Raw genomic sequence first — 21,350 nt, forward strand, 5'->3', positions numbered from 1 at the left:
CCCCACCAGTTGGAGTTAAGTTGCAGAAAGCTGAGGTCACTCCAGCTATTTCAAGTAGAAATGCCTTTAGTGTGGGAATCGGATGTTCCTAATTGTTGGGAGGTGAAAGAAACAGCCTGTAGGCTGGGCCTGCAGGAACAACGTAGGCAACAGCTCCCAGAACCGACCCAGCAAGGGAGCAGGTTGGACTAGCCTACCATGGCAGCTAAGCTTCCACCGCTTCCGGCTGCTTCTCACAAAGCTAATATGGGACAGCAGAATGCTGCTCAGAAAAACCTAACGTTTCCACAAGTATGCTTCCCAGCAGAAAAAAGAATAGCAGAAGCAATAGGGACGAGGCCTTCACCACACTTCCCCCTTCAAATATCCCACGAATGCATCTAATTGGTAGAGCAAAATTCAGATGTAGAACCTCTATGTAGAGGAGTCTGGGAAATGTAGTTTTTAGCAATCCAGTCTCTGCAGTACAGAAGACCACTTAGAAAGAGGTTGGAATGGATGGGATGAGATGGAATGAGTCCATCTTTTCTTCCATAGTCACTTACTGTGAGTCATGAGCTGTTATATTTGTAATGATTTTCACACTAACCTTGGCATGCTACTGGATTATCGAGACTGCTAGGGCAGGAAATGTGTATAAGTAATTCATAATCACCTCTCTCCCTCCCCAGTACATACACAAGAGGGTAAGAACTAAATAACTATTTGCTAAATGAATGAAATTTAGTCATCTTGCCAAGAGTAGCATTAATACTTGGATACAAGGGAGAACCTTTTAATATTAACCCAAGACAAGATAAGGTGGTAATTTGAAGGGAGTATAAAAAAACCTCCAAGGGAAAATTCAGGGTTTTTATGTAAAAAATAGAGATTTAATTGAGAATCCACTACACTTGTGATGAGCACTGGGCGATGTATGGAAGTGTTGAATATTATACACCTGAAACTAATATCACACTGAATGCTAAGTAACTGGAATCTAAATGAAAACTTAAGAAAAAAAGAGAATCTTGCTATAAATAACTCCTTCCCAACATTGAAGAGAACCTGTAAATGGTCCTGGTGTCATCGAATACAAGGAAGTGTCCTATGGAGGAGATGCAGTTGCTATTGAACACGGTGTTTGGAATGAGAAGATTCAGAATAGTAAATAAAATTGAGACCTATACATTTGTGTCTGCTTATTATGCAGATTACCTACTGTGATGATTAAGATACGAAAGCAGAAAAGCTTTAAAAAGGTTATTATAAAATATGTGCATCTGGGAAATGAGAGGACCTATCATGCCACAGATGGCAAAGGTGATCAACTGGACTTCATGGCTATGAACACATTTATGAGAATGCAAGGGTTCCAGTAATGAATTGCAGTCAGAGTTTGAAGGATATCCTGTTATATTAAGGTACAACAAATAGGATAAATTGTATTAGAAGTCTTTCCTTTATCTAAGAGCCTCACTTAAGAGACACTTGCATGTTGTACAGAGGTAGCAAACAGGAGACTGTAGGAGTGGTAACTTTAGCTCTGGTTGTAACTTGTCATGTGACCTTAGGCATGTCTCTTAGTTGGTAGCTGATGGCTTTAGGCTTTAGACTCCTTTCTAATCTATCTGTCTATCTATCTATCATCTATCTATCTATCTATCTATCATCTATCTATCTATCTATCTATCTATCTATCTATCTATCTATCTATCTATCTAATCTATGATCTATTCATTCCCCAAAGCTAACTATCCTCTGGAGTTAGACATCAGGCTACGTCAGTGGTTCTAAACTTCAGTGTGTATTAGAATCACCTGGAGGGCTTGTTGAAAGCTGAGCTCCACCCAACTCCCAGAATTTATATTTCTTTTTCTTTCTTTCTTTCTTTCTTTCTTTCTTTCTTTCTTTCTTTCTTTCTTTCTTTCTTTCTTTCTTTCTTTCTTTCTCTCTCTTTCTTTCTTTTTTAAAAGAGAGAGAGGCGGGGGAGGGGCAGAGGGAGAGGGGGAGAGAGAACCTTAAGCAGGCTCCATGCTCAGCATGGAGCCTAACACAGGGCTCAATCTCATGACCCTGAGATCATGACCCGAGCTGAATTCAAGAGTCAGATACTTAACTGACTGAACCACCCAGGCGCCCCTCAAAATTTGTATTTCTGGTGAGTTCCCAGGTGATGCTGATGGAGCTAGTCTGAAGAAGCACACTTTGAGAACCACTGCAATGTCAACATGTCCAAAATGGACCTTACCATCTTAGCCCAAGAAGTCTGCTCCTCTTCCTCTTTTCCCTGTTTGGGTTAATAACTCCAGCATTCACCCAAGGTCCTAGGCCAGAAACGTGGGGGAAGTAGAGAAGGGAGTAAGCAATTTCTAGACTCTCACTCATTTCACACAGCCACTGTGGATGCTGTAGTTACTGCCTCCTGCGTGACTTCCCAGTCAGGGCCACATCATTTGCCCCCTTCTGTACTGCAGTAGCCTTTTTTTTTATTTCCTTGCCTCTAATCTGCCCCTAACCCCAGCCCACCCCAATCAATCCATTCTCCAGATATTTCTAAAATTTAAATATGATCATGACTTTTCTTTGCCCAAGGCTTCAATGTCTTCCCCCACTTTTTAAAAAATATTTTATTTATTTCAAGAGAGAAAGAGGGGCGCCTGGGTGGCTCAGTCAGTTAAGCATCTGCCTTTGGCTCAGATCATGATCCCAGGGTCCTAGGATCAAGAACCGCATCGGGCTCCCTGCTCAGCAGGGAGCCTGCTTCTCCCTCTCCCTCTGCCTACAGCTCCCCCTGCTTGTGCTTGTGCTCTCTCTCTCTGTCAAAAAAAATCTTTAATAAAAAAAGAGAAAGAGAGAGAGAGCATGCACAAGTAGGGGAGGGGCAGAGGGAGAGAGAGAATCTCAAGCAAACTCCACACTCAGTGCAGAGTCCGATGCGGGGCTTGATCCCAGGACCCTGAGATCATGATCTGAGCCGTACTCAAGAGTCGGATGCTCAGCTGACTAAGCCATCCAGGAGCCCCTGTCTTCCCCCAGTTCTTAAGATAAAATTCAAACTCCTTATCTTAGAACACAAAGCTCTTTGTATTTTGACCCTCAGCCACCTTCTCTAATCTTGTGATGGACATTCTTCCCTCAAGCCATAGCACCTATAGATTTTACAAAGACTACTTTCTACGTGAAATGCATATCCCACCACTGATACTTGTCTAATACATTTCTGTTCATACTTTCGAATTCAGCTCCATACACTTTGATTTATATGCACCTCCTCCTGGTTCCAACAGCATCCTGATCACAACCGTGGGTTAATCAGTTTATCTTTATTTTTCCTTCTAGATGATAAAGTACTTGAACATAGGGATTCCTTGTTAGTAGGTGTGGAGTGGGGCCTGGGAATCTGCATGTTCAAACTCCTTGGGGGATTCTGTAGGCTCAGACCTCAGTTTGAAGTGGTTTCTAAGATCTCCTTCAACTCTGAAATATCAAACCTTTTTCTTCATGCATTTTAACTGGTGTTGTGGCAGGGGAAAAAAGCTTTTGGGTTGTTGATGAAAAAAAGCATATGTAATCTTCTTTAGTATAATAAGGAAGCTTATTATACTGAAATACAGGGTGAGGTAGATAAGTAAAAGTAAGATAAATACCCTTATTCAAGAGTGTTTCCTTGGGGCGCCTGGGTGGCTCAGTTGGTTAAGCGACTGCCTTCGGCTCAGGTCATGATCCTGGAGTCCTGGGATCGAGTCCCGCATCGGGCTCCCTGCTAGGCAGGGAGTCTGCTTCTCTCTCTGACCTTCCCCCTCTCATGCTCTCTCTCTCTCATTCTCTCTCTCAAATAAATAAATAAAATCTTAAAAAAAAAAAAAGAGTGTTTCCTTAATGTGTTCAGCTTTTTATTCATTAACTCTAAAACTACTGTTGAGGACCTGCTATGTGCCAGATACTGTTCTAGTCATTTGGAGTGCATCAGTGGACAAAACCAGCAACAGTCCCTACCATCAAGGAGCTTGCATTGAGAGGCAATAAATAAATAAGGAAATCACAGAGTATTTTAGAAGGTGATAAGGACTATGGAGAAAATGGAAAGGGTGGGCTTTCTTTTATTTTTGTCAGGACTTAGTAATAAAGTACTAGAGGTAAGAGTTTATTTAATTGGAGCTATTTAAATAAGCTATACTTTAAAAGGCAGAATTTAACCTGTACCCCATCAGAAGAGAGCTGAAGATTTGCAAAATTCAAGACTGGTTTTCTTTTATAATGGACAATAACTGGCTTTCCCATTTTGTCCTTGGGAGAGAAGTAATTTAGGGAATCGATTCCAAGAAGTCCTAGATAAATTAGGTGATATAAATGTTTTATTACTGTAAAGAGAAAGGGAAAAAGAATTAAGCCATGAACCAGTAAAGAGAAGTTTGTGTTTTATACTAATCTACAAAACTGATTTAATTTTATTATTTAAAAAACTTTATTCCAAACCTCTTTTCTTATCTCCCTCACTTCCCCATTTTTAAATTCTTGTTTGTTTGGATTTTCATATTTAGGTAAACAGCATTGGTCCTTTCAGGATTTTATGAAAGTCTCACCCATGGATGAGGAAGCATAGGACTTTAGCTTTACTTACCTCTCAGGGGTGCTCAGAAGAAAGAGAAACAGGCTGGTTCTGTGGGGAAAATCTCTTATCCATCTTTACTCTCAAATAACTTAATCAAAAGATCTAACGTTTCACTGTAAACAGTCTTAAAAGTCAAATTAATGTCACCTGCAGAGTTCGCTAAAAGAGTGATGAGCATTGTTTCGCACAGCAGTTGAAACTGTTTGCAGAGTCCTCCCCCAATGAAAGACTTCGTGCTCTCCTCAAATACTAGAACTGTGTGGTAATTCTGATGACTGTCAGTTCCTGTGGGGTGTTTACACAAAGGTACTTTTAAATGAAGAGTCATTTTTAGAGCAATTAGAACAGAGGCTAGACAGAGAATAGCTGGCTCAGGGGCCTGGCAGGTCGGGGTTAAGGTTTATTGACAGGACAGGGTCAGGCCTCTGCTCTGCTGCCATTGCCCCTCATACCTGCCCTCCGGATACCCTCAAGACCTCAGCCGGCCTTGGCTCCCTGCCATAGGCCAAGCCCCCATGCAGAGTGTGGAGAAGAGAAAGAAGAAAGGAGGAAGAGAAGGGGGAAGTCCTGCAGAAGCATGACAGTTTGCTATTAAAATGCAAGTTTGGGAATTATCTGTGTATATTTTTCGGGCCCAGATGTTGTGTCCCATTAGGGAGGAGAAATTTTAAAACATACAAAGAATTGTCTGTTCTTTCAGCTTTGTAGTTTGCCAATATTGCATCCTGAAGAAAGAAATTGCTTGGCCAGAGTAGTCTTTTCATTTCATTTTTCAGTTTTGAGTTACAGGTTCCTGGCAAGCTCCCTGACCACTACTGTTACCTGGTGGCGCCTATAGTTCATCAAATTTAGACACGCAGACTACCTGGATCCAGGCCCAGATGAACTGTTGTGACTGATAAACATGATCCCGCCCTGCCCCCATGCATGCGCCTGCTTTTCCCTTTAAGGGAATCTAAGACTTGGAGTCCCTGCGTCCCCAAGGGAGCTCGAGAAAAATGTGTTCCGGTATTCAGGGGTTTGGAGTTTGCCCTGTGGTTTTCTGTGCTGCATCTCTGCTTGCCCAGAGGCTGGTGAACATCCCAGCAGTGCCCCACTTCTCCGATGTTGGTAATTAATGCAGGGAAAATTTTTTGTTTTTAATAAAAACAAGCAAAGACATCTATCAGTACCCACAGTCAAGGCAGAATTTGTTTGACATCTTGTGATTGCTGCTTAGGAAAAGAGTGACAGCAGTTATTAAACAAATATGAGAAGATGCTGTTTATTGGTAGTTTTCAGATATCCTAAGAATAGTCTTCTAACATTACTGCTTTTGCTTGCATGAGTTGAAAATTGTAGAATGAACAGAATCATTAATTTTTGAAATCTGGGTTGTATTAGATTTAGAGTAATAATGAAAGTTCAGATATTAAGCAAATGTATTATTTTTTAGCTGTGCAATATACTAGGGGCTTTTCCTTTCATTAGACCATATTTCGAACATTTGTTTTTATGATTGCAGGGGGAGTATTAGCATTCAATGTAATTAAACTTAATTGCATTTTCTATGTGAATTATTTTTAGTCTCTTTTTAAAATGCATTTATGATTCTTTTTCTCTATACTAGCTATTCCTGTAGGTTTGTCTTGATAAAAGATTGTGGAAAAATTGTCTATTTGCTTGGAAGCAGTCAGAAGGCATGAATTTGATTTAAATTTGATTTAGAAGCTTTTAAGTGAAACTTTGGAATATAGTCAAATAGGAAAAGCATGAAACTGTTCAGCAAATGAAGTTTTGGTTCTTATGTCATATTCATGTGATATAAGAAAAATAATCTATCTCTGGCCTATGTTATCCTATTTGGGAAGTGTTACAATAATTTTAGCCCCTGACCTAACCAGATGATGTGGAAGCAACAGATCACATATTTCTATAGGCATTCAGTGAGGGTGGAGTTTGCTGGGAAGGCAGGGAAGAGAACTTCTTGGGGTGTGATTATAGTCTGTATCTTGATAGATATTTGGTTACACAGCTGTATACATTTGTCAGAACTCATCAAATGATATGCTTAAGATTTGTGCCTGTCATAGTATGTAAATTTTACCTCAAAATACCAAAAAAAAAAAAAGGACTTCTAAACCCATATTGACATCTGGTTAATAATATGCATGTTGAAATTTGGGGGAAAGGGTTACTGAGCTTTGAAACTTACTTTGAAATACACTCCCTGCCACAGAAAGATAAATGGTGGAATGTTTAGAAGTGTGATAAAGAGCATATATAGTAAAATGTCAATTGTAGAATCTAGGCAGTATGATTGGTTACCTTAAAATTCTTTGAACATTTTGGTATGTTTGAAAATTTTCCTAAAATGTTGGGGCGTGGTGAAAATGAAGGTACTGGTTTTTGCTCAATAAAGGATCTGTGTACCTCCATTTTTAATTCTAATCCCCACCCCCATTCAAGATCAGACCACTTGGATTAATACCAAAAGTGGAGAGGGGTGTGAATGTAGCCATTTAGATAAATAGAAAAATGTCCAACCTCATACTTTCTCCAGTTACCTTTTGAAAGGCCATTACCAAGCATGGAAGCCAAGGGTGTCCTTACAAAAAAGAAGAACTCTGAGAAATCCAAACCATGCAGCCCAACCAGTGACCTCTCTGGGCAGATAAGAAGAATTGGCCTCCAGAACCCTAACCATGGGGAAGGACATGGCCTCCTGACACATAATCTTCACCAATGGCAAGCAGGTGACTCCCGTGCTATATACCTTATATCAAGGCCCTATCAAATGAAAATGGGCTTTCAGTTTTAGCCAAATCCCAGGGATTTGGCCAAGAACACCTCTATTTCATCAGAATGCCAGACTAGCTCTTATATCCTGATAGAGCCCTCTTTTTAAAGATATTTTATATGGGCCTTTGGCAATACTTATGTTGTGTGTGTATATGTGTTTTAATCTTGAAGGGTCAAAAGGGTAAATTGGTTCTGGTGGAATTGATATATTCCGTATGATACTATATTTTTAAATGTGGCTGTGTTGCTCAATTGGTGTTTAAACAGTAGACTAGACAGGCAAGACTTGAGAGGCTCAAAGATCTCAACTCTTTAGGGTCTCAAAGTGAACTCTGGCCAACTAATTTATCTCCATTCTTTAATTTTCTCACTTGGAAAGTAAGAAATGAAACCTGACACAAAATGCCCAGTCAGTGATCCTCAAACTCTAATTTAGTTTGTAAAAATCATTTATGTAAGAAACTTCAATGTGTGTAAAAATCATTTAGTTTGTTAAAAATGAGATTCCAGCTTCCACACCTGGGTTTTCTGAATCAGTAGGTCTGGGACAGAGCTCAGAAATCTGCATTTTAATAAACATCCAATGTGATACTGATGCAATTATTGGACCACATGAGAATCGGTATAGATGTATTTTGGTGGGTCTTAACTTGATAGAATCTTATGGGGGTTTTTTTTAGGTTTTTCTTGGAAAAATTTTAAACATACACTAAAGTAGAGAGAATAGTGTAATGAACTTCCATGGACCCATCACCCAACCACAATAATTTTGGTTCATTTCTATGTTCATCTACTTCTCCTCCACAGATTATTTCTGGAAGCAAATCTTAGGTATATCATTACATTAATAAATATTTTAGTAGGCAACTCTGAAATATTAAAATATAAGTATTCTAGAAATATATCATTATTAAATCTTATAAAATTTGAGAATTCTTTAGTATCAAATATGTGAGTGCCTACATTTCCTTGATTGTCTCTCCTTTTTTTCACAATTGATTTGTTGAAATCAGGGACCAAACACAGTCCACACATTGCATTTGATTGATGTGTCTCTTTAATCTTTTAATCTGTAGGTTCCCTCTCCCTCTTCCCCCCCCACCTTGTGATTTATTTGTTGAAGAAACCAGTTCATTTGTTCTGTAGATTTTCTCAGTCTAGATTTTCTGATTGGATCCCCATGATGTCACTTACCATTTTTCTTTCCCTGTATTTCCTATAAACTCCATCACTTCCATCATGGAGTTTGACCAGATTAAAGTTCATTTTGGGGGCAAAAATACATCATAGGTGGTATCATATGCTTCCATTGCGAGGCACATGTTTCGTTGTCTCTCTTTGCGAGATCCGTTATTTCCTAGGGAAAGCTCCGTATTTTAACTTAGTAAGTAGCTGGTGGAAGAACCTTCTCCCTCTCATCATGGATTTTTCATTTTCTAAGTTAGGCTTTTGAAGTGTTCCCAGTGAACCCGTAGCTGCCAACTGAGACACTGTTTGCTACCAAAAGCAGAAAGGCTTTCTTGCATTCACGTCTTAGTCTCATTTTCACAATGTAGTAATCTTTAAAATGTGTCCTAGTGCCTACAACACTTATTTCAGTTTCTGAGACTTGTTCATCTTAATGAATGGATGACCACACAATTGAGTAAAAAGTTTGGGGCTCTGTAATGAAACCACAGTTGCAGGCAGGGTGACCCCGGCATAAGTACAAGTGAGTCACAGCCACCAATTCTGTACCTCATCCCATCCTGAGGCAGATGAGATGAGTTCTTAATCCTTGTATTTATCTATTTTGTCCCAAAAGCAAGCGTGAGATTTCTGGATCGGGGCAGACGATTTTACTCAAAGCAGTAAGTGGTTACTTACATCCCATTGTTCTCCTTCAGAGCAATGTGAAGAATGCTGAAATCATTCCAGGGTTCATTCCTTCATTCAACAAATGTACTGATTGTCCACTTTATGCCTGACACTGAGCCAGCACTGGGGTAGCTGATAAACACTAGAGAAATCCCAACCTGGCACATAAAACCACATATCTCTGAGCCTAGGGTTAGCCATCAGATGTCATCTTGTACTTACAGATAATATGTATGGATGCATATGTATGTGTGTATATATATATATATGTATATTTGATTTTATATATATAATTTTATACACATATAGGCAAATATATGTGTGTATTATTTGATTTTTTCCTTCTGACTTACATTTACTTTTCAAAAAATCAGTTTCTTCATTTTTAATTTATCTACATATGTCATTTGTGGTGAAGTTTGCAGGAGGTTTTCTCATTTCCAGCTTTTTAGGTAGCGAATGAAGTAACTGTATTTTATGCCCACTGTGGATAGTTTGCTTATGTGAATTGAGCCTGAGACGGCTTAAGATTCTCTCTCCCTCTCTCTCTCCCTCTAAAAAGAAAAAAAAATTGAAGCCATGGTGGAAAATTAGTTTCTTAGGGGTGAAGAAGGAAGGACAGTGGTTGTCTTTAAATGTCTATTATAGATAGACAAATTCATGTCAATAATTTAAGAACATTAAAAACATATTCTCACTTGATTCTTGATTTTCTCATAAACTTATCATGATTAGTATTTACTTTAATCATGTATTTATTGTTAAAGGAACTCTATAAGTCATTCTTAGTCTTCTAGATACAGCATAGCCTGAACAAAGATGGAAAATAGAAGAGTAAGAATTCAACAGGAAGCGTGTGATCAAACCATAACAAACCAGGAGAAGTTCAATAAACTCCACAGAGAATGTATCACCTTTAAAAGTACAGTTTACTGGGGTGGCTGGCTGCCCCAGTTGGAAGAGCATGCAACTCTTTTTTTTTTAGAGCTATTGCATGGGGTGGGGAAGGGAAGGTGGGGATGGAAGGGGCAGAGGGAGAAGGAAAGAGAGAATCTTAAGCAGGCTCCACGCCCAGCATGGAGCCTGACGTGGAGCTCGATCTTACGACCCTGAGATCATGACCTGAACCGAAATGAAGAGTCAGACACTTAACCGACTGGGCCACCCAGGCACTCAGAGTATGCAACTCTAAATCTCGGGGTCATGAGTGTGAGCCCCACATTGGGTATAGAGATTGCTTAAATAAAAACTTAAAAATAAATAAAAGTACAGTTTACTATTGCCAATAATTGTACTCATTTATTCACTTTTAAAATATATTTAGATTTTAACAAATCCTTGAACTGTAAAAACTTCAACATCTTTTAGTTCTTGCCCATTTGTAAAATCTAAGCACAAACTTGCATAGGACCAACTGCCTATATTACAGTAAAGCAGAGATGGGGATTATGTTTTCTGGTCTTAGAGTCTGCTAGAGTATGGACATTTATGGCAAACATTTTCCAAAATAGAAGGTAAATGAAAAAATTATAGCCCACAAAAATAACCACCTCAAACTCATGAACCCCAACTTCGTTCGTTTTTAAGCCTACATTAAAAAAAAAAAAAACCATATTGCAGAGGTGGACATGAGCTAAAGCAGGCAAGAAGTAAGGGGATATATAGATGTGTGACACAACATTGCTGTCACATTATAGGAGGCATATCCTGGAGCAAACCCCTGTCTGCATTCTTAACCCATGAACCCTGGCCCCAGCCTTCAGCATTCCCAGTTCAGATTCTTGATATGCTTCTGGTTTTGTAATAGAGTCATGAGCAACAGTAATGTATTCATCAATTACCCTTCTGCCTTTTATCTTAAATTGGAGACACTGAAGTAACATCAATTAGCAAGAAATAGTCTGTTTCTTAATAAAACCTTTCATTTAACTTTCTCCTGCATTTGAAAATGAAAATATCCCTATATCCTGGCTGGCTCAGTTAGCAGAGCATATGACTCTTGATCTTGGGGTTGTGAGTTTGAGCCCCACGTTCGGTGTAGTAAATAAAATCTTTTAAAAAATAATAAAAAATAGAAATGAAAATATATTTAGCTTCTCCAAATATTTAATTGTATGTGATCCATTTGTTAAAAGATGTCTTAATTCCACAATTAATCACACACCCACATACATGTGTGTATGTATGTATATGTCAGACATCAAAAAATCTTCCTCTTGCTTAGTTTCAAGAAGTTGTTTTGAGGAGTAAATACTGAATGACAACTTAGAAATATTTTATCTTAAGGGCTTACCATTTTCAAAAATCTGTAATTTAGAAATATTTCACTGGAAGGGAAGACTAAAGACATTGATAGTCATCTCTTCCTTCCCTAGAGCTTCGTATTTATGAAACAGATTATTAACAAAGGTGTAACTAAAATCATTGGAAAGGTCTACTGGCCCCAAAATATCTCCCCTCTGCACTGTTTGGAACCTAAAATTTCCAACTATTAGAATCATTCCTTTGGGTCAAGGGAATTTCCCCCAAAAGCCTTAGTTAGTTAGTTTATTTATTTATTTGACAGAGAGAGAGACAGCGAGAGAGGGAACACAAGCAGGGGGAGTGGGAGAAGGAGAAGCAGGCTTCCCGCTGAGCAGGGAGCCCGATGTGGGGCTCGATCCCAGGACCCTGGGACCATGACCTGAGCCGAAGGCAGACGATTAATGACTGAGCCACCCAGGCACTCCCAAAAAGCCTTAGTTTAGTAAGAGTTATCATTCCTGTGTTTTGCTAAGGATGGATTATAAGGAATGAGTTGGTATGTTTTTAATAGTTTTGGTGAAGAGATGGAGGGGAGTGTAGGGATTCTTGGTGAGATATAAGGGAGACACTCACCAGCCAAGAGGACTTTAGGCTGTGGGAAAGGCAAAGCCCCGACTTCATAATTATGAAATGTCTGCTTTGGCAGCAGCCATATTTAAAACTGATAGTACTGTATTCATCTAAGTTGTAGAATGGATATGATAAGATAGACTATGTCATTCACGGATGCTTCTGTCTCTTTTTGAGCATAATGCCAATGTGTGTGCAGAATAACTTGGCACCTTCACTTCCTCCACAGTCTGGAAGTAGAGTCCAGAAAACAGTCTAGTTGAATTCTCAGATGGGTTTTTGGCAAGAACACAAGGTGGCTTTATACAGTTTGTCTCTGATGGTTTTCACTGAGTATCTGAAAGAAAAGGGAGGATTTGTGGACTCTCGATTAAAACAAGGAAGTAACCCAGTGACTTAAAGAGGCAACTTGTGGAATTTGAATCCTAAAATAAAAGCCCTCCCTCATTGACTTTTCAGCCATGGGAATAACCAGTTGCTTCATTGTGCTTTTTGTCAAAGTGCCTCAGCCATTTGGCCAGCCTGATGGTTACCTGCTGCCTCTTTTTCTAGCCTCTGTGTCCTTTGTTGTTGCCCGGCTGGTCAAACATATGTACTGGGGCCCTAGGGCACCAAGCATGCCCTCGGGGAGCTAAGTGCTGCCAGATGTGGGGAGCAAGGGTTGATTCACATGGCCATAATTTCCAATAGCTAATTTTACCTGTTTTCTTTCGGTTTTGGGTTTCTTTCCTAAAGAAAAATCCATTTGGAATTGGGTTTTACCTCCCTTTAAATTGCAGTCTTGTTAACTCTAATCTTCCAGCCCCACCCACCCCCACAATAAAAGTGTGAGAAGGATGGAGAAGATATGTGATATTAAGCCTGGATGATTAGTGTTTTTGCTTTATGATAAAAATAAGTAAAATGTTTCTGTTTCCTGGACTCTGACCAGTATTTTGACTTCAAAGTGAAGTGAAGTTTCATTGACTCAGTCTTTCATATAGAAATCATTTATATAGAAATATACAAAATTTTAGATCTGAATGTTTTAGATAGAAATTTTATCTAATCTCTGATTAAGAACACTGAATTTGAAAAAAAAAAGGAACACTGAATTTGGTTGGTCAAAGCTCTAGGTTTTTACTAGCTAATTCTGAAAACTGCTTAAGTAGAGGGAAAGAATCAAGTCTTTAGCTTGATTTCATGTGTGAACTGAACCTCAGGTTGACCAACTACTTTGATGAAAGGAAGTTTTTCTGTATAGAGGTATTCTTGCCAATGAATGAAGAAGGACTGATAAAATATCACCACTTGGCAAACCCCTAATGAATTAATGCATCTAGGCACTGACCATCAGTGGCTGCCAACATCCACTAAATACTCTTGCCAGAAAACCTGAACTTGAATCAAAATGAGTCCCTAGTTATTTTTTTTTTAAAGATTTTATTTATTCATGACAGACAGAGAGAGAGAGAGAGAGAGAGGCAGAGGGAGAAGCAGGCTCCCCGCAGAGCAGGGAGCCCGATGCGGGACTCGATCCCGGGACCCTGGGATCATGACCTGAGCCGAAGGCAGACGCTTAACCATCTGAGCCACCCAGGCGCCCTTGAGTCCCTAGTTTTAATATCAGTCTCTAGGAAATATAAGGGACAGGGAAACAGTTAAATGACACCACTGAGTGAGATACAACTAGTGAATTCCAAAATACAGAGATGCTAGGGACAAAAATTCATTTCTTTAACAAATAAATCACATGGAAGGAAAAAAAAAGAGGAATTGATTAAAACACACATAAGAGACATGTCAATCAAATGAGATGGATAGACCTTATTTGGATCCTATTTTATTTATTTATGTATTTATTTATTTTAAGATTTATTTATTTGAGAGAGCATGAGCAAGCGCACAGAGGGAGGGGCAGAGGCAGAGGGAGAGGGAGAGAGACTCCAGCAGACTCCTTGCTGAGCTCAGCACTGAGGTCAGAGCCCAACATGGGGCTCGATCCCAAGACCCCAGGATCACGACTTAAGTGGAAACTGAAGAGTCGGTCACTTAACCAACTGAGCCACTCAGAGGCCCCTGAGTCCTATTTTAACAAACCATTTGTTTAATCTAAAAAAATTATATATATAATTTTATATATATTTATACTATATATATATATAATTGTCATATATATATGCCAAAAGGAGACTATCTGAAGACTGCCCAAATATTTGATGATATTAAGGAATTACTGTTAATTTTTTTAGGTGTGATAAGATTATATTCTTAAATCATTAAAGAGAGTTTTCATCTTTTAGACACACATTCTGAAGTATTTAGAGATGAAATGATATAATGTCTGGGATTAGCTTACAAATAGTTCTGTGGGAAGGGAAGATGGTTATAGATAAAACGAGATCAGCATGAGTGGATAATGTTAAAGCTGGATAATGGGTATATGGAAGTTTGTTATACTAATGTCTACTTTTGTATATGTTTGAAATTTTCTGTAAATAAGAACTTTTAAAAAAATAGGCTTAGGTAGATGAATGGATAAAGAAGATGTGGTATATATATACAATGGAATATTATGCAGCCATCAAAATGAATGAGATCTTGCCATTTGCAACGACGTGGATGGAACTGGAGGGTATTATGCTGAGTGAAATAAGTCAAATAGAGAAAGATGTGTATCATATGACCTCACTGATATGAGGAATTCTTAATCTCAGGAAACAAACTGAGGGTTGCTGGAGTGGGGGGTGGGGTGGGAGGGATGGGGTGACTGGGTGATAGACACTGGGGAGGGTATGTGCTCTGGTAAGCGCTGTGAATTGTGCAAGACTGTTGAATCTCAGATCTGTACCTCTGAAACAAATAATGCAATATATGTTAAGAAAAAAAAAAAAGAAAATAGCAGGAGGGGAAGAATGAAGGGGGGGAAATCGGAGGGGGAGACAAACCATGAGAGACGATGGACTCTGAAAAACAAACTGAGGGTTCTAGAGGGGAGGGGGGTGGGAGGATGGGTTAGCCTGGTGATGGGTATTGAGGAGGGCACGTTCTGCATGGAGCACTGGGTGTTATGCACAAACAATGAATCATGGAACACTACATCTAAAACTAATGATGTAATGTATGGTGATTAACATAACAAGAAAAAATTTAAAAAAAAATAGGCTTAGGTTTAAAACCCACATCTGCAACTCATAATTTTTGTGATCTTGAGCAAATCCCTGAAGCTCCATGAGTCTCAGGGGGTTTTGCCTGTAAAGTAAGTATATCTTCCCAGTTTACCTTACACAGGTTGTTGGACCATATTAAATATGTATGAAGTTACTTTGTAAATTGCTACAACATGTCAGCTGTGTTATTATTATTGTTATTATACAGCTAGTTTTCCTGCTAAGAAAATGTGTAGCCTTTTCTGCTTCAGCAAGTAGTATAGTTGTCCCATGTACATTATATCAATTAAAAAGCTCTGGAGTAAGAATATAGTTACATGGTCATCAAGGGTATTTATTAACTAGTTTGAAGTAATATAATTACAAGAATTCATTTGAAAAATTTTTAAATATAAATTTCTCATACCCTAGCCAATTAAATGTAATATAGACAACTATGCTATTAATTTTTTCACTATATAGGAAGAATCCTGATTTTGAATTTTCCTTGATTTAAAAATTGCTTGAATTTCACATATTAATAAGTATTTCAAATTACTTGCATTATAATATACAGAAACCTGATTGTTACAATGCTTTCTCTCCTTTTGTTTTCTAGTTCTGACTTTATCTCTCCCTTTCTCCCTTCCTTTCTTCCTTCCTTCTTTTCCTGCCTTCTTCCCTCCTTTCCTTCTAGCACTTTATTGTGAAGTATAATGCACAGGGGAGAAACATGTATAAAAGAAATGTACAATTTAGTAAGTGGTTATAAAGCAAACACCTATATAACTACTTGCCAGTTAAAAAAAAAAATCGAACATTGCCTGCACCCCAGAACTCTGCATGCCTTTTCCAGCTCAAATCTCTTCCATCTCTTAGGTAATCACACTCTTGACCTTACTAGTATTCACTTCCTTGCTTTCATTTATAGTTTTACCCCCATGTATAATTCCTTAACAGTATGATTCAAATTTTGCCTGATTTTGAACTTTATATAAATAGAATCATACAGTAGTTTTCTTTTTTGTGTGTCTGACTTCTTTGACTTATTTTACATCTTAAAGATCCATGCATATTGTTGTCTGTAACTGTAGTGCATTCACTTTGGTTATTGTATAATCTTTTCATTTTATAAAATTATCATAATTTATCCCTTCTATTGTTGATGGACATTTGAATTATTTGCACTTTTTTCTATTACAGACATTCTTGTGCATGTCTTTTGGTGCACCTCTCTATGCATTTCTATTGGGTATATACCTAAGAGTGAGCCAACAACTTCATAGACAAACAGTTTTCCAAAGTGGTTATACCAATCACCACTTTCTCTGGTAGAATGTGAGTGTTTTTGTTGCTCCACATCCTCATCTGTACTTGCATTGACTTTTAAAATGCTTTCTTTTAAAATATTATTAGTACAAAAAACATAGATAAAATAAGTTTACTGTTTATTACCCATATGTACTTGTAATTTAAACATCTGGGTTTTGTTTGAGGAGTGTGTATGTGGGGTAGGGGTGTATAGGAGTATTACAGAGGTACATAAACTCTTTCTGGTTATTAATGTCTACTTGCTAAATTACAGCCTCCTACCTAACTACTACTCTGAAGACTAGAAAAAAAATAATATAGCTTTAAATAAGGAGAGAGGGCCGCCTGGCTGGCTCGGTCAGCAGAGCATGCAACTCTTGATCTCAGGGTCATGAGTTCAAGCTCCATGTTGGGCCTTTGAGCTTACTTTAAAAAAGAAAAAAAGAGAACATTTTTGTAATTTTTCATTCATAGTGATAATAAACCTATATTGAGTGATAACTTAGTGACTGCTATGTGCCAATCGCCGTGCTAATAAGTACTTAAGACATATGAACCTACTTAATCCTTATAACAGTTTTTCCCATTTTTTAACAAACGAAGAAACCGAGGCACAGAATGGTCAAGTAACTTGCTGAAAGTTGACAGCTGGTGAATCTTAGAGCTGGAACTGAAGCTAGACAGTCCAGTTCCACTGGCTCTAATTTGGAAACAGTTACTAACTAGAGCTCCTGCCCATATTGGTGAACTTTGGATAGAGTGACAGTAGTCCTCCAGCACCACCATGTTTCACTCTCAGGGTGGCTGAACTGGGGCTTGAGATGTAGGCGAGAGGGGTTGCTTGAACTTCAGAACAGGTTTGTTTCCTTTCACTCGCTCCAGAAGTTGGAAGCTGACGACGCAACATGAGAATCCTGACTGGCACAGGTACAGGTTTTATGGGAAGGGATGAAACTTTGCCTTCTCTTTTCTCTAGTGTTGTCAGGGCCACTCAGCCTCCGTCCCCTTTCTGGTTGGGGCTTGAGAGGAAGATGCTGAGAATGGGAGGTAGGAGGCAGTAGAGTAGACTTTCTACTTTACCTCATTGTCCACCAATGTGCAGCACATTGTTCTTTAGAAAAACTACATTGTAAATGGCAGCAACATTCCCAGGGTAGCTCAGAAAACCCATAATGTAGCTAAAATAGTAGGTGCTTGCAGCTGAATTGTTTCTAGCTTTTTGTTTTCATTGCAGATGTGTAGTATTTCAGTTACATTATAGGCAAAGGGGTAGCCTGAGAACTTAGCCACATTGTTTATGTAGGCAAATGCTTTCCAAACAGCTAAGACCACATATTTATCTTGGTGTAGAACTAACTTTATCCATAGTATAGATTGATTACCTGAATACTGTGCTTGGAGAAAACTGTACAATATGCATTTTTTTATAGTAAAGTGAAAATCATCTCTAATAAGATAGGGAATCATTTTCTATGGACACACTGTCACTGGGACCAAATTTTAATTAGCTAAGATAGCTTAAAAATTCTAGCAATACAAAAAATTCATCTGTTTTTCATTTGCCGTACATGGGACTTTTATTTACCAACCTACTTAAGACATTGAAAAATATTCATGTAGCTTCCTGAGCCACTTGTAGATCTCCAGACTTGCGTGGCAAAAGGAATATAATTAATAATCTGCTTCAGGCTACAGGCTAGGATAATTCAAAAGGAAATGTGCATTACTAATACAGCAGAGCCCATAAATTCTCAGTGTCAGTTTGCCACTTGTGGCTGAAAATTGCAGTCAGGCTGGTTGGCTAGAGGCAAAGAGACTAGAGTTAAATAATATTTATGAGGTCTGAAGTTAGCAGTCACCAAACCCAAATATTGCTAGTCTTTCAGATTACTCAGTGAGGTCAGCATCATCTAGTCATGGCAGTGGAGTTGAGAGTAGTGTGGATTTGGCAATTATGAAACATTAGTTATAAGTCTAAATTCTGTCCATGTCAGTCCCCTGCTACCCCCTTTAAAGGATTATATAGCCTTCTTATTTTATATATCATCTCCAAACTCTCTACCCCACACCATAGTGCAAAAATCTCGCTGCCTAAGGTTTTATAAGGCAAAGGTGGGAAGAGAACTCCCCTCACTCTACAGTGTTTCTCCAACATTTCCAGTGTTGAACTGCCATGAAGACCTCCTGCCTGTCTGTACATCATCACCGTGGCCAAACCCCAAACACGTTTCAGATCCCGGCTGGCACCTAAACTTCACGCTGCTCTCAGAAACAATTAAGTGTCCAGCCCTGTGCTCCAGTGTACTTTTAGGAGTTTGACTTGCACAGTATGTGAGCAGCTAAAAGTCTGGACCCCAGGATCACTCCCAAGAGGCACATGTGGTTGTGAAATGCAAATGAGACACGTGTGAATAACTAACTGTATGGTTCCACTGTCAAGAAGCAGGAGTCCTGGGGCTGGCTGTTCCTAGCTCATGGCCCAGGAGCAACTGCAGGTCAATGCTCATTTTAAATGGTTGGGTTTTTTCCACATATAAACAGCATCTAGATTTAAAATAACCCTTCCATTTCCTACACTTCTTAGAATTCTCTAGGAAAGATACACTTTTTTTTTTTTTTAGTGCTGGTTCAAAGACTTTTAAAACTTTTTATTATTGAAAATTTCAAATATAGGGAAAAGCATATAATGAACTCCATGCTGTACCTATGGATCAGATACTTTTAATGGAAAAAATTAGTCATTTTTTTTCTGTCATCTGTATAGCATCATGATTTTCCAAACTCATAGGTGGAGTTGGAAGTAGTATTCTGAAACTCATGAAAGAAAATACATCAGGAGAACATTTGATTTAAGGGAGCAATAGAGGGTTCTCCCCCTCTTGCCCCTCTTCTGCAACTTTAAGACATAATTGCTCTTCTCAGGGGGAAGTCAAACTAAATACGAGAGGATTCTAGGAACTAGAGCTACACAGAATCCTTGTTCAGAAAGCTGGCAGATTGGTTTTAAATTTATTTTTATTTAAAGTTCCTGGTTCTCTTTCACTGTTATAAGACCAGGGGAAGTTTTGTAATTGTGCCATTTGCTTGATGCATTCAGATCCTCGTGTACTTGTGGGCACAGTTATAGTTACATAAAGGCTGAATCGAGACAGGACCACAGCACTAAAAAGATTTAGGGTCTCTCCAAGCCAACCTAGACATGTAATCCAAAACAAAAGCAAGACTAAGCTATAAAATTAGATAAGTATGGATAAATAATTCTAAAAAGCTCTATTTTCCCCCTCTCCTCCCTGCCGTGATTAGGTCATTGCTTTTTGGGGGAGATATTTTAAATATCAAACCCTTCCCAAAAAATCTGTCCCTTTTTTTTGATGTCTTTAGTTTACTGGCACTTCTAGCACCTGTTAGCCTACCCAGCCCAGCACTTCATATTTGGGAAGAGGGAGGGTAATTTTGGGGAGAGACAAAGTAAGAGAGGTGAATTGGCAATGATGGAAAGAAAAGTCTAGTTAACCTATCAGGCGCAACTTACTTCTTTCTAATGGTAAGTGTATGAGTCTGTATGTAGGACTTTTTAAAATGTTAAGTAGCATAAACATGTGACACTGGAGTATTTCGATTTTTTAAACAACTTTTTAAAAGAAAAATTTAATTATTATACAAAAATAAATTACTGTCCTGTATTTAGGTAGAAAATATAATGGAAAAAAATTCCATTTATAATAGCAAACAAGAGGGGCACCTGGGTGGCTCAGTTGGTTAAGCAACTGCCTTCAGCTCAGGTCATGATCCTGGGTCCTGGGATCAAGGCCCGCATCAGGCTCCCTGCTCAGCAGGGAGTCTGCTTCTCCCTCTGACCCTCCTCCCTCTCCTGTTCTCTGTATCTCATTCTCCCTCTCTCAAATAAATAAATAAAATCTTAAAATAAATAATAGCAAACAAGAATATAAAATACCTAGGACTAAACAAATAATAACAAATATATAGGACCTGTGTGAAAAAAACATTAGACTTTTACTGAGGGACGTTTAAAAAGACTGCAATACCTATGAAGACATCTTTTTTTTTTTAAGATTTTTTATTTATTCATTTGAGAGAAAGAGCGAGTGAGAGCAGGGGGGAGGAAGAACAGGAGCGGACTCCCCACTGAGCAGGGAGCCTGACACGGGGTTGGACCCTGGGATCATGACCTGAGCTGAAGGCAGATGCTTACCCGATTGAGCCACCTCTGAAGACATCTCTTAAATAAGGCAACTAAGTATTTTAGAGTCCTATTCTCCCTAAATTACTCCATAAATTCAATGTTAAGCCCAACTGGGTGGCCAAAAAGACTTTAAACAAAGTTGAAATGCAAATGGCAAACTGAAAAATTTGAAACAATAGAGTACACAAATGTTTAATGTTTCTAATTCACAGAACACTCTTAAAAATAAGTAAAAAACAACCCAAGAGGCCTAAATAGAGATTTCACAAAAGAACATAACTATATAAAGAGATCTTCAACCTTAGTAGTACCTGAAGAAAAATAAGTAAAAGCAAGATAATAATTTTTCATTTATCAAGCTGACAAAGATTTTAACATTATTTTTTTTTTTAAAGATTTTATTTATTTATTAGAGAGAGTGAGAGAGAGAGAGCACAAGAGGGGGGAGCGGGAGAGGGAGAAGCAGACTCCCTGCTGAGCAGGTAGCCCGATGCGGGACTCGATCCCGGGACTCCAGGATCATGACCTGAGCCGAAGGCAGTCGCTTAACCAACTGAGCCACCCAGGTGCCCCGATTTTAACATTATTAATATTGGTGAGG

General features: G+C 38.6%; 1 protein-coding gene across 7 annotated transcripts in view; it reads left to right on the forward strand.

Moving 5' to 3' along the window:
- Nucleotides 1-21,350, forward strand: part of METAP1D (methionyl aminopeptidase type 1D, mitochondrial) — an 83,472-nt gene that overhangs the window by 27,447 nt on the left and 34,675 nt on the right. For 3 of the 7 annotated variants that reach the window (XR_010410180.1, XM_064586680.1, XM_064586678.1), the window contains exon 2: nucleotides 7,137-7,329. The exons of 3 other annotated variants lie outside the window; for them this stretch is intronic. Coding sequence is in view for 3 of the 4 variants with exons in the window: in XM_064586680.1 (XP_064442750.1) it covers nucleotides 7,164-7,329 (166 nt within the window). In the remaining variant the exon portion in view is untranslated. Of the gene's footprint in view, nucleotides 1-5,388; nucleotides 5,705-7,136; nucleotides 7,330-21,350 lie in introns of those variants that run through there. One more of the 7 variants, XM_045868621.3, reaches the window with a different exon arrangement.

This window comes from Mirounga angustirostris, unplaced genomic scaffold (genome assembly GCF_029215605.1).
Source record: "Mirounga angustirostris isolate CCGP_5_RB_7025 unplaced genomic scaffold, mMirAng1.0.hap1 SCAF_3, whole genome shotgun sequence".
In the NCBI taxonomy this organism is placed as follows: Eukaryota; Metazoa; Chordata; class Mammalia; order Carnivora; family Phocidae; genus Mirounga; species Mirounga angustirostris.